The sequence below is a fragment of the Phaethon aethereus genome (genome assembly GCF_964289735.1).
Source record: "Phaethon aethereus genome assembly, chromosome: 5".
NCBI lineage: Eukaryota > Metazoa > Chordata > Aves > Phaethontiformes > Phaethontidae > Phaethon > Phaethon aethereus.
Window position 1 is genome coordinate 61,839,522 of NC_138579.1, and position 12,749 is coordinate 61,852,270.

The 12,749-nt window shown below is 40.9% G+C and overlaps 1 protein-coding gene across 1 annotated transcript in view; it reads left to right on the forward strand.

Moving 5' to 3' along the window:
• Nucleotides 1–1,910: 1,910 nt before the first annotated feature.
• The window catches only part of FAR1 (fatty acyl-CoA reductase 1), a gene marked incomplete at its 3' end in the record, with an annotated part of 28,696 nt that continues 17,857 nt past the window's right edge, over nucleotides 1,911–12,749 (forward strand). The window contains exons 1-3 of the mRNA XM_081999840.1: nucleotides 1,911–2,105; nucleotides 6,651–6,826; nucleotides 11,389–11,568. Coding sequence (XP_081855966.1) covers nucleotides 1,917–2,105; nucleotides 6,651–6,826; nucleotides 11,389–11,568 — 545 coding nt within the window. The 5' untranslated portion in view covers nucleotides 1,911–1,916. The remainder of the gene's footprint in view (nucleotides 2,106–6,650; nucleotides 6,827–11,388; nucleotides 11,569–12,749) is intronic.

The window sequence follows — 12,749 nt, forward strand, 5'->3', positions numbered from 1 at the left end:
AATACTTGAACAGCAGGGAGTATTAAGTTTGACTTCAAGAGCCACAGGGAAGGCAACAGGCCTGTATCTTACATGGAACAGGGGAAGATGACTCATAAGCATGCTCTGTCTTTCTCTCCATACTTTATTGCAGGACGTGTGCTTTGAAATTTGCGTTTTAAGTTTTTAAGTCTCTTAAGTATGTGGCAAAAGTGGTTTAATGTAAATAGCTTTTTCCCTCCATCCACCTCTTTCAATCTCATCAACCTTTAAAGAACAATTTTGGATGATGTACTGTGACCAATGGAGAAACTAGGGCATGTTCTGTTCTAAACTTGCTACTGTATCACTTTATCAGTATTTAGATGCTTTGCTAACAAATACAGGAGATAAATTTGTCAAAGAAGGGAGTCAAAATAAGATTTGGAGTGTTGGACCAAAAAACGTAAGACGTCGTAGCCAGAGTCCTGAAACTGGGACATGTGCAGGTGATAACTCATTTCTGGCAAGTCATCATTTACAGCTTGTTCAGAGGCTTTGTTGTGATACAAGCACATGAAAAACACAGCACAGTTGCTTTAATATGACCGGTACCTGAGATGTAGACAAGTGTTCAAAAAAGATGTACTTAATTCTCAGGCAAAATGTGCAAATTATGCCTATAGTTGTTCGCTCTTAACTTACAACACCTTGTGTGTATTCCCTGGTAAGTTCCTGCTTGCCGTACCCTGCTGTGTCAAATAGAGCTAAGCATATTTAGAAGTTGCATTTCTTTATTCTTGTGTGGCAGGTGAAGAAGGGCTCTCATCCTGTTTAGGTATTCAGTGTTGTAGTTCTTACTTGCTTAAGAAACATTCCATCTGTCTTTACAGACTAATTTTTGTCATGTTTTTTTTAGTATCATGGTCTTATGGAATCTGTCCCTTTTGATAGTGTTTTGGTCATAATGATTTGTGTGTGTATCTGCTATAGGAGACTATAACTAGACTTCACTACATCAGCTTATTTTTATAAGTCTAATTAGAAAGATTGGTGAAACATGGTGGAAGTATATCCATAGGCTACAGTCTTCTACAGTAAAAGTAAGCTGTATTTCCAAATGGTTGATTAAGAAAGGGAAAATAAATAATAATTCTCATAGTTAACTTCCTAACTGAAGCAAAATCTACAACAGTTTTGAGTGTTGTGCTGGATTTGAGTAACAGTCCCTTGCCCTTCATTTTATTAGGAGGTTGGTTTGTGGCTAACTCAAATCTTTAGTTTTTGTGAGAATTCTAATCACTCATTTGGGGGAAAAACCCGGCAGACTTAATTGATGAAAAGGCTGGAAACATGTATCATCTGTGGAACTGTATAGTTTTTTGTAATCAGTATAAAACCAGCAGGTACCAAGCAACTAACCCTACTTTCTCTCTGGCATAGCATAATTTGTAGGAAGGCTCAGCCTAACACTGGCAGGGAACTTTGCTGACACAGGAGAAATACCAGGGCCTGCAATTGGCAGATGCCTGGCTCCCTGTCTTCTGTCAGCGCATTTGAAGTATCTACTTGTGATTATATTTTAATGATATGACCTTTAGTTTACATGCAACAGTCACTTAGAGTGGTAAAGGACCATGCACATAGAGGTAAAAATAGACTGAGGTTGAGCTATTTTCCTAGGCTGAGTGGGTCTCTAACTCCTTAAGATACTGTTAACAGGGACAATTTACAAGAGGATCTGGGATGACTGTTGTGACCTTGTGGGACTCTGTTGGAATGTGGTGAAAAAGACATCTTTAAATAATGGTTATAGATAAAAACCACGGCTGCTAAGCATTTGTTTTAGGTATGAGACTGAATGTATGTATCTGTGTCGTTTATTTCTATCTTCTGCAAATCTGAACTCCTAGAAGTTCTCTAATATGCTTTTGTTTTTAACTTTTGTTAAGGTCATAATGGTTTCCATCCCCGAATACTATGAAGGAAAGAACGTCCTCTTGACAGGAGCTACAGGATTCATGGGAAAAGTGCTTTTGGAAAAGCTGCTCAGATCTTGTCCTAAAGTGAAAGCAGTGTATGTATTGGTAAGACACAAAGCAGGGCAGACACCTGAAGCACGAATAGAAGAAATTACCAGCTGTAAGGTATGTCATGTGCTCACAAAGGACATTTTTGCTCTTCTTTATAATGTTCCCATTTTTGAGAACAACTTTTGTTTGTCTAAAGCATAATATTGTTGTTAAATATTTTTCTAATAGAAATATAAAATGCAAGACCTGGCAGTGCTTCTAGAGCTGGTTTTCAAGCTGTTAATCTCTAGCGAAGCCAGTAGTGGAAAATTATTCTGTATTTAATTCAGGAGAAGGATATTCAGCTGTAATGCAGAACTGAGAAGTAAAACACCTGAATTAAAACTTAAGAGAATGTATAATCAAGTGCAAGAGGCAGGGTGGACTGGGAGTTTTAACATGGGATTGAGACCCTTCTTTATATCTCAAGCAAGGCACTTTTTCTCCTTATGCCTTCTGTAAGATGAGGCTTAGTACTTCTTTTTTCTTGGATGTGATATTTGATTTACTGGTAAGCAAGAATATGTGATCTCAACAGGTTGTTCAAATAGCTTGTGTTTGTAGACAGAACAGAAATGTTTGACTTAATAGAATCTGCCACGGATTTCTGTTAGGTATACAGTTTACTATATCTCTGTGACAGCAAAGGAAAGACACTGAAATTCTGTGCTATGGAATTATCAAAGTGGCGATCTAAATCATTTTCTGTGCATGCTGGGTGGGATACTTTTCTTGTGAAAAGGCTAATGAGTCTTAATATTCTGATACCCCTAGTATCAATAAAGGCTGGGAGATGAAGGGATTGAGAGCAGCCCTGCCAAGAAGGACTTGATGGTACTGGTGGATGAAAAGCAGGACATGAGCCAGCAATGTGCCCTCACAGCCCAGAAGGCCAACCATATCCTGGGCTGCATTCAAAAAAGTGTGGCCAGCAGGTTGAGGGAGGTGACTACTCTGCTCTGGTGAGACCCCACCCGCAGTATTGCGTCCAGCTCTGGAGCCCTCAGCACAGGAAAGACATGGACCTGTTGGAGCAGGTCCAGAGGAAGGCCACAAAACTGAGCAGTGGGATGGAACACCTCTCCTATGAGGACAGGCTGAGAGAGTTGGAGTTGTTCAGCCTGGAGAAGAGAAGGCTCTGGGGAGACCTTATTTCAGCCTTCCAGGACTTAAAGGGGGCTTGTAAGAAGGATGGGGACAGACTTTTTAGCAGGGCCTGTTGTGATAGGACAAGGGGTAATGATTTTAAGCTAAAAGAGGGTAGATTCAGACTAGATATAAGGAAGAAATATTTCACCATGAGGGTGGTGAAACACTGGCACAGGTTGCCCAGAGAGGTGGCAGATGCCCCATCCCTGGAAACGTTCCAGGTCAGGTTGGAGAGGGCTCTGAGCAACTTGCTCTAGTTGAAGATGTCCCTGCTCATTGCAGGGGGGTTGGAATAGATGACCTTAACAGGTCCCTTTCAACCCAACGATTCCCTGATTCTCTTGAGAACAAGGCTGCGTGTTCTTATTGCATGCAGAACCATCCATCAGTGTTGCCCATCTCTTTACTACAGAGTATCCCATTTATGATGAGAAGGATGAACAGGAAGGGCAGAGGTTTCTAGCATGAACTTTGCTAAACCAGAGTTTGTTTATTTCTATCCAGGCCTTTCTCTTACGGGGCACGGGAGTTGGCAGTTTAATCTTTCAGGCTTAGGAATTACGTTGAGATGCAATGTAGTCTTCACAAAGCATGTGCTTAGAAGGTGCTTAAAGGGAATCAATAAGAAAGTATGAATACCTTTAGGTTAGGAGAGGTAAGTTGTTTAAAGTAAGGCAATGAATTTCTGTGGCTGACTAGTGAAAATTACAGCAGACATGAGGACGACTCTGTCCCTAGTAAATTATTTTCTATAACCATGTCAAACCTGTAGCTCATTGCTCAAAAGCATCTGCTTGAGTCCCATACAGTGTTGTAGAATGCAACTGAATGAGTTACAGCGAGGCTCTGTCTTAGAGTTGCAAATTCTCACTACATAAAAACCCTCAGTTTGTCATTTCCTGAAACAAGGAAAAGTTCTCAAGGCTAAAGTCTGAAAGGAGAAAGGAAAAGTTTCTCAATCCCATTTTTGTATACAGTATTATCCCCCAAAAAAGTGGGGAATATTCAGGCAGGGAGGAGAGTAGCGGTGGTGTGGGCTGACTTAAAATACAATGAGACTTAAGCCTCATTATAGCTTTTGTGTAACTCATGTGTTGTTAAAAGGCTTATAAATTTGAGTCCAAATCTTCTGCTTATAGTCTATACCAACTGCTGCTGAGATAACAATCTGATGTGTTTTATGAGTCTTGGTGAGCACTTATTGCTGGAACAGGTTCACAGCAGTGGTCTTGGTAAGCAGGACTACTGCTTGAGGTAGTCCTACATCTTAGTCCCTAGAGAAAGAACACAAAGGGATGGTGTTGCACAACTATGCAGAGATGTAGATGTTCTGCCTTCATCACTGGTTAGACAAATTATATTGACAGTGTATTATTTAACTGGCATTAATGTAATCAAGATTCCTCCAAAAGACTATGAAAAATTTTAATGGGATCTGTTGTCTTAAGTTGTCCAGTTGCAAGAGCCCTGCCAGTAATTTCTCACAATTTGGATGGACTCATTAAGAGTTCTACAGGTAGTTGGACATTCTGTTTCTTGAAGAGTTCAAAATCTGAACAGGTGAATCTCATAATTAAAATAAATTGAGCAGCAAATAGCCAAAAAATGTTGAGGTTTCTACTTCCTTTGGACTCGAGATACCCAATTCCTCTGTTAATTTGCTGTATGTATTGCATGTACGCTAGATGCTTGTCCTTGTTCCCCTTTGTACTGGTGTCAGTGCTAGTATGAGGCATGTAGGAATAATGTACGGCTGTGGATGTGAAAATAGGCAGAACATACATAACGTATAAGCTAAAAGTACCAGACTGGTTCTTTAAGTGCTTATTCACGGGACTGCTTTTCTAGTATAATGCATACTACACATTAATATGCTCAAAAGGTAGTTGTTTCAGTTCCCTGGAGGCAGGCATCATCTTTCCAACTAAAAACATAGCAGGTTTATTTTCAAAATGACAGAAGGCTTCCTGTCCTTGGGTAGGTGCTGTTTGCTGTACCTCCAAGAATTACGGAATCTTTAAGTGCTGTCTTGGCAACTTTTGTTTTTTAAGGTGAGGCTTCATGTTTGGGAAATCAGTTCAAGATTCTATCGCTGGAGATGTCCCATATTCTCACTATAGCATCACCACTAGTACTTTAAGTGGCCACACAGTGAGCTGCATTAGCTCACAGCTGAGCTGAAAAAATGTCTAAAAAAAAAAAACCAGTATTTTTTCACTCGGACCTGCAAGCTGGCATGCTCACACAGCCATTGGCTGCTTGCTATTGCCAGTGCAGGAGAAGCAATGTGAAAATGAAGAAGGTAGGAGAGGGACCAATCTATTTGGTAGCAGTACAAAGCTGTATTGCCTTGAGTCATGAAACTGCACCTTTAGGTGACTTAATTTATAGTTGAAAATGAATTAACTTCTTTTTATTCCATAAGGAAATGTGTTTTAACTATTTGCATTTGGTGTAACTGCATGCTTGGAGGGCGGGGGGGGGAAGTACTGCTGTGATTAATACATTTTAATCGACTTGTGATGGATGAAGCACTTGCTAAGGTATTGGCCCCTATACAATTAAGAAGAGGGGTCTGCTCTGGTGAAACTTCAAGTGTGTTTTATTCCCATAGTACTATTTTGCTCAGGAAAACTTGCATACTAATAAGTGTAAATAAGATGAGGCAAGAATTTTTATCTGTAGAACCTAGTTAATTATGAGGAGAATATATGATGGAATATAACATAGGTGAATTTTTTTCAGTGAAAGTAGCCAAACACCAATTTGATAAGACTTGATCAGATGTTCTAACATGGTATGCAGACTTTAACCCTGCCTTTCTTTTTTAACTAGCCAGAGAAGCAATTTTTTAGATCTGGAAGTTCCCCAGAACTGGCATAATTCTAGGATAGAATTTCTTAAATCACTGGAAATTTTAAAAGCTTCATTAAAGCCTTCTAAACATAAAAACCAGCATGACTTGTGCAAGTCTATAAGGATTTGAACAGTTGTTATCAAGCTTGGGAACTGGGCAGACTTTTCCCTTTCCTTCTGTTGAAAGAAAAGAGATTGCAGTATTTAGGTTGCTACTTAAAATTTCTTTCACTCCTGGTGTCTAATAGAGACCTTTCTTTCTTTCTTCTGATACTGATAGAAATCTGGTTTTAAGGATAGGAACCAGTATTAAAAAAAAATGTAAGTGCAAACTGAAGTCTTACTGCCTTCTATACAACACATGCAATACTGCTTTCACTGTGTGGGATAAAGTGTGCACAATGTCATCACTGAATATGTTCATGGGAAGTCAGTAACGTGATGTTGTAATATTTCTAACACGCTTTTCTAACTTACTGATGATCTTGAGAAATAAGGAGATATGTAAGTCTATATAGGCAGAAAATGTGGGGGTTTTTCTTCATTTAAATGAAATGTGTCTCTCTTGTCTTCACAGGCTATTAGTTTGAATTTTTAGTCCTGTTTTTTTGACAGCTCTTTGACAGGTTGAGAGATGAGCAACCAGACTTCAGAGCAAAAATAATAGTAATTACGAGTGAACTTACACAGCCTGAACTGGACCTTAGTGAACCAATAAAGGAAGAACTTATAGAATGCATTAATATTATATTTCATTGTGCTGCTACAATCAGATTCAATGAAACACTGAGGTGAGTCTAAAATTCTGTCTATTCTGGTCTGGTAAACCAATGGTACTCAAAGGGAGGGGGTAAATAGGGTTGTCTGCATGATCTTGGAAGCATTCAGCCTGTCAGGCTGCTTCATGGACTCTGCTGTTTGTGTGCTTGGTCAGTTTTGTGATGTCCCTTAAGGAAATAACCTTTTCCCCCAAACTTATCTTAAGCTGTTGGGTTTTCATTTGCTCTTCTTAGGAAGATGGAGGTGTATTATTTAGAACTGCTTTGCCAGAGGTTAGAATTACACTATTCAATGTGGAAAAGTTCATCTCTTGTTAATGCTTTAGGCAAAAAGACAAATCCATTATTAGCACTTAAAACTAAATAAATTATTCTTGTAGTTCTGCTACAGGCCCCTCAGGTTTTTTCTGTGTGGCTTTTTTTTTGTTTTTTTTGTTGTTGTTGGTTTGGGGATTTGTTTTGTGTGGTGTTTTTTTTTTTTTTTTACCTAAATCCCATGCCTGTTTTTTGAAGGGAAGCTGTTGAAGAGGCTAGGGAACATCTTACTACTCTGAGTCTTCCTAACATCATGTTTTGCTGTGATCTCTGAGATGGTTAGAAAGGATACGAATAATCTGTACCTATATGTACTGTGCTCCGTAGTAATATTAGAGCTTTTTTCCTAGTATTTATAAAGGAACACAAATTATTCCTTTAACCTTTCTTGTTAGAAGGGGAATGCACATTTTCAGAGATACAGTTTTGCTAAAAAGTTATGTGGGGGGAAGTTCTAGCACTTGCTCTCTTCCTGATGAACAAATAAGAGACTAAATGCTACTCAGCTTTTTCCATGTCTTCAGAAAGTCCTTCATTAAGAAGAATAGAAGTTTGCATTGGAGGGAGAGTAGGGAGAAGTAGATGCACAGGGAGAAAGACGAAAACTAGAAGTTGAAAACCTCCATGTTACACAGAAAGTCTGTTAAGGAAATACTAGAGAAAAGAGTACCAGAATTACAGAAACACTAGGTTGGAAAGGACCTTCAAGATCATAAAGTCCAACCATTAATCCAGCACCACCATGTTCCCTAAACCATGTCTCGAAGCGCCACATCCACACGGTTTTTGAACACTTCCAGAGATGGTGACTCCACCACCTCCCTGGGCAGCCTGTTCCAATGCCTGACCACCCTCTCAGTGAAGAAGTCTTTCCTAATATCCAATCTAAACCTCCCCTGGCGCAACTTGAGGCCATTTCCTCTTGTCCTATCGCTGGTTACTTGGGAGAAGAGACCAGCGCCCTCGTGAACACAACCCCCTTCCAGGTAGCTGTAGAGCGCGATAAGGTCCCCCCTCAGCCTCCTCTTCTCCAGACTGAACAACCCCAGTTCCCTCAGCCGCTCCTCAGAAGACTTGTGCTCCAGACCCCTCACCAGCTTTGTTGCCCTTCTCTGGACACATTCCAGCACCTCAACATCCTTCTTGTAGTGAGGGGCCCAAAACTGGACACAGTATTCAAGGTGCGGCCTCACCAGTGTCGAGTACAGGGGCACAGTCACTTCCCTACTCCTGCTGGCCACACCACTATTGCTGATACAGGCCAGGATGCTGTTGGCCTTCTTGGCCACCTGGGCACACTGCTGGCTCATATTCAGCCGGCTGTCAACCAGCACCCCCAGGTCCCTTTCCGCCAGGCAGCTCTCCAGCCACTCCTCTCCAAGTCTTTAGCGTTGCATGGGGTTGTTGTGACCCAAGTGCAGGACACAGCCCTTGGCCTTATTAAACCTCATACAGTTGACCTCAACCCATCGATCCAGCCTGTCCAGATCCCTCTGCAGAGCCCTCCTACCCTCCAGCAGATCAACACTCCCACCCAACTTGGTGTCATCTGCAAACTCACTGAGGGAGCACTCGATTCCCTCATCTAGATCATCAATAAAGATATTGAACAAGACTGGCCCCAGAACCGAGCCCTGGGGAACAGTGCTTGTGACCGGCCACCAGCTGGATTTAACGCCATTCACCACAACTCTCTGGGCTCGGCCACCCAGCCAGTTCCTCACCCAGCAAAGAGTACACCTGTCTAAGCCATGAGCCGCCAGCTTCTCCAGGAGAATGCTGTGGGAGATGCTGTCAAAGGCTTTACTAAAGTCCAGGTAGACAACATCCACAGCCTTTCCCTCATCCACTTAGGCGGGTCACCTGGTCATAGAAGGAGATCAGGTTGGTGAAGCAGGACCTGCCTTCCATGAACCCATGCTGGCTGGGCCTGATCCCTTGGTTGTCCTGCAGATGCCCTGTGAGCACTCTCAAGACCATCCGCTCCATAATCTTCCCCAGTACAGAGGTCAGGCTGACAGGCCTGTAGCTCCCCGAATCCTCTTTCCGGCCTTTCTTGTAGATGGGTGTCACATCGGCAGGACCTCCCCTGTTAACCAGGACTGCTGATAGATGATGGAGAGGGTCTGGGCAAGCTCCTCTGCCAGCTCCCTCAGTGCTCTCAGGTGGATCCCATCAGGCCCCATAGACTTGTGGGTGTCCAGGTGGTTTAACATGTCCTTAACTGCTTCCTCCTGGATTATGAGGAGTTTGTTGTGCTCCATCCCCATCTTCCAGCTCAGGGGGCTGAATACCCTGTGGATACCTGGACTGGCTATTTAAGACTGAGGCAAAAAAGGCATTAAGTACCTCAGCCTTGTCCTCGTCCTTGGAGACAATGTTCCCCGCCATATCCAGTAGGGGATGGAGATTCTCCTTGCCTCTCTTTTTGTTGTTAATATATTTGTAAAAACATTTTTTCGTTATCCTTTACAACTGTGGCCAGACTGAGCTCTAGAAAAAGAAGCAAGAAAATATTCTATTTGCTTTTTGGCAAAAACAATTACTTTATTTAGTGTTGAAACACTAGAATAAATAACCAATTTGGGTAAAGGACTTTGAGGAATATCTCCATTTTTTATTGGGGAGCGAGGGGTGGCAAGTAAAGCAACTTTGAGATAAAACACTTCTGAAGTCAGATTTTCTTTGTGTTGTTACAAAGGCTGGCACTACCTCTCTAAGAATGCTATGTTGCATGCTGAAACATAATGTAGAATGGTCTTGAAACATTAAGGAGCTGTCAACCTGACAAAAGCCCAGAGGGACTTTAAAACAATTTGAAAGACTGGTGGAATAGGGTCTTGGTACAAAAAAGCCTCTGGCAGTTCCTGCTTTCTTGGTTGGCCCAGTATATTGTTTAACAAAGTAGAAAATGCGAGCATTTCTTAGGTGCACTGGCCTCAACTCTTTCCTAGCAGATCTGCTGGAGTGGTTGGAGGAACCTTACAAATCTGAAGACCACCTAGAGAAGCTTTCATCAGATATTTAACAGGAATAACTAATGTAAAGTTCAAAATACTTGGTTTAGGGCCAGTGGTAGGAATAAAGTCAAGAAAGTAAAATACTTGGACTTAATTTGGAACTTTTCCTAACTTCTACTTGCTATATATTTCTGTATCGTAAAGTGGTACATACAGCTTGGATTATGAACTCCTTCCTTTTGACTTCTTGAAAGAGGCGGTGAAGACGGAGAACAATGCTTTTACCTAAACAAACAAACCAAAACCCCACCCCTCCACCCCCCAAAAAACCAGAAAACCGAAACACCAAACTAACTTATTCTGAAGTAACATTTTCCATTGATGTTAATTGCTTTAGCATACTGGTCCCGCTCTCCTGTCCTCCCAGTGCTTCAGTAATAATATGTGATAAAGCAGTCGTAAACTTAGTGCTTATTTGGGGGTACTAAGGGTGTGGGGTTTTTTTGTTAATGTAACACTTTATTGCAAAGACTTTGATAAAACTTTATTTAGCTGTATTCTTGAAACTTAGTTGTTTAGTACACTGTGTGTGGGAAAACTAGTGCCCATGGTAAATTTTATATGTTGGAGAGAATATCTGAGCGGTCAGTAAGCTGTGTTCTAGTGGGAGTTGTAGAGATATACCTACTCTCCTACAGTGTCCTTAAGGACTCTATTTTAATGAGAAGCAGTGAAGTTGGAGGAAAGTGCGGTTCTTGGTGGTTTCCCTTTTTTTTTTTTTTCCCCCCCTTCCTTCCTTCCTGTAATCTTGTTGTATTGTCCTACAAGAAGATGCCAATCTCCAACTTAGTAGCCCTCTAAGCCTTCCTTCTGACTTGTTGACCTAACTTAGCTTGAACTAGGAAGTTCAGAGATGTGTCTCATGTGGCAGCTAAGTGTTGCGTTGTGTTATTTCCTTCACATTTTATGAAAAATGAAGGATGGGGATTTAGCTTGAGGAGATCAAAGGTATGCTTATTTTCCCACTCTAGTCATAGAGCATGAGGATGCCAATAAGAACAGGCTAAAAGTTAGGAAAATTATCCTGAACGTTGAGAGGCAGATGGTCTAGGCTAAGCCTGCAGCGTATTGTTCTAAGCAGAAAGTTAAGACACTGTGCTGGTTTTCTGGGGAGGGTGGAATATTTAGGAATACTTTATATACCCATCACTGAGGCATTTAGGAGTGAATTGACTAGTTCATTATTTTTAGTTGTTTTTGTCTTGCTTTCTGCTAATAAAATTTCTGTTTAATCAACAGAGATGCTGTTCAGTTAAATGTGACTGCTACACAACAGCTCCTCTTCTTGGCACAGCGAATGAAGAATCTGGAAGTGTTCATGCACATTTCTACTGCCTATGCATATTGCAATCGAAAACACATTGAGGAAATAGTTTATCCACCTCCTGTTGATCCCAGGAAACTGATTGATTCTCTTGAGTATGTGTTATGTTTTGTGAAGCTACTTCAGTAATCTGTAACCACTTGTTTCCTAGCAATGAAGTACCAAAAAAATGGTTAGGAACCTGAAAGATGAAGAAATTAGCTTATGCTGTCCTAGAAGTCTGACAGCATGGGTTGACATTTCCCTTTTCTGTCAAAGGAGATGGGCTAAAGTTTTATGGTTGCTTTCAGCTGAGCTAGGTGTGGAGTGGTACTGAAGGAGAGGGATACTCATATCTACTCATGATGCCTCCTGTATGCTGAGTGTGGCAGTTTTTCAGCTGTATGATGAGCTGAATCAGGAGCTATTAAAAACAAAAAAAGCTGTGCTGTAGCAAGTGTGCTAGCACGGGCATTGTAAAGGAAAGGGATAAAACCAAGACAGTCCACTTTAACAGCAGTCTTCACTACATCTACCTGAACACCTTTGCAAGATTAGACTGACATACTGAAATAATATTACTTAATTGCTCAGAAACACAACTGTAGACGTAGTTCCGTTAGGTATTCAGAGAGCGCAAACATGAAAAATCTGTTTTCTGTAGCTTTTTAGTGTTGAATTGGGCATTACGGGGTGGGGGGGTGGGGGAATTGCTCATTATATTTTATTTTCTGTGTATATTAGCTGTCCTGAGGTCTTATTTAGTAGCTGTCAAACCCTAACTGAAACAGGTGGAAGATACGGGATAAGTCGTGTGATGTAATAAATAATAATCTCAACTCTTAAACAGTCTTTCCCTTCTTCCCTGTCATACAAAATATCATGCCTTGTAAGAGAAGTATGAAACTAAAAATAACTAATTAAAAAAAAAAATTTCTAACTTGTTACTATGAATAGAAGAGCACTAACATTAAAAACAACTGAGCCACTACCTAGAATGCCCATTGATCCAACCTTTTTTTTTAAATGTTGACTTTAAATACACTTTCAAATGAGATATTCTGAAATAGTCATATTTTTTGTCTATCTCTTCAAAAGCAGGATAAATACAACTTAAGCTGCTTGGTTTGGGCTTGGACAGCTGTTTGTATTTTAGAACTCATGGCAATGTGGGAAGGCTTTTGTACACTTGTGCAAGAGTCATCTCTCTAGCCTACAGCTGACTGAGACATAGAAACAGATTTGTGTCTCTTTCAGGGCTTTTTTACCCCTTTTCCCTGCCCTATTCATATCATGA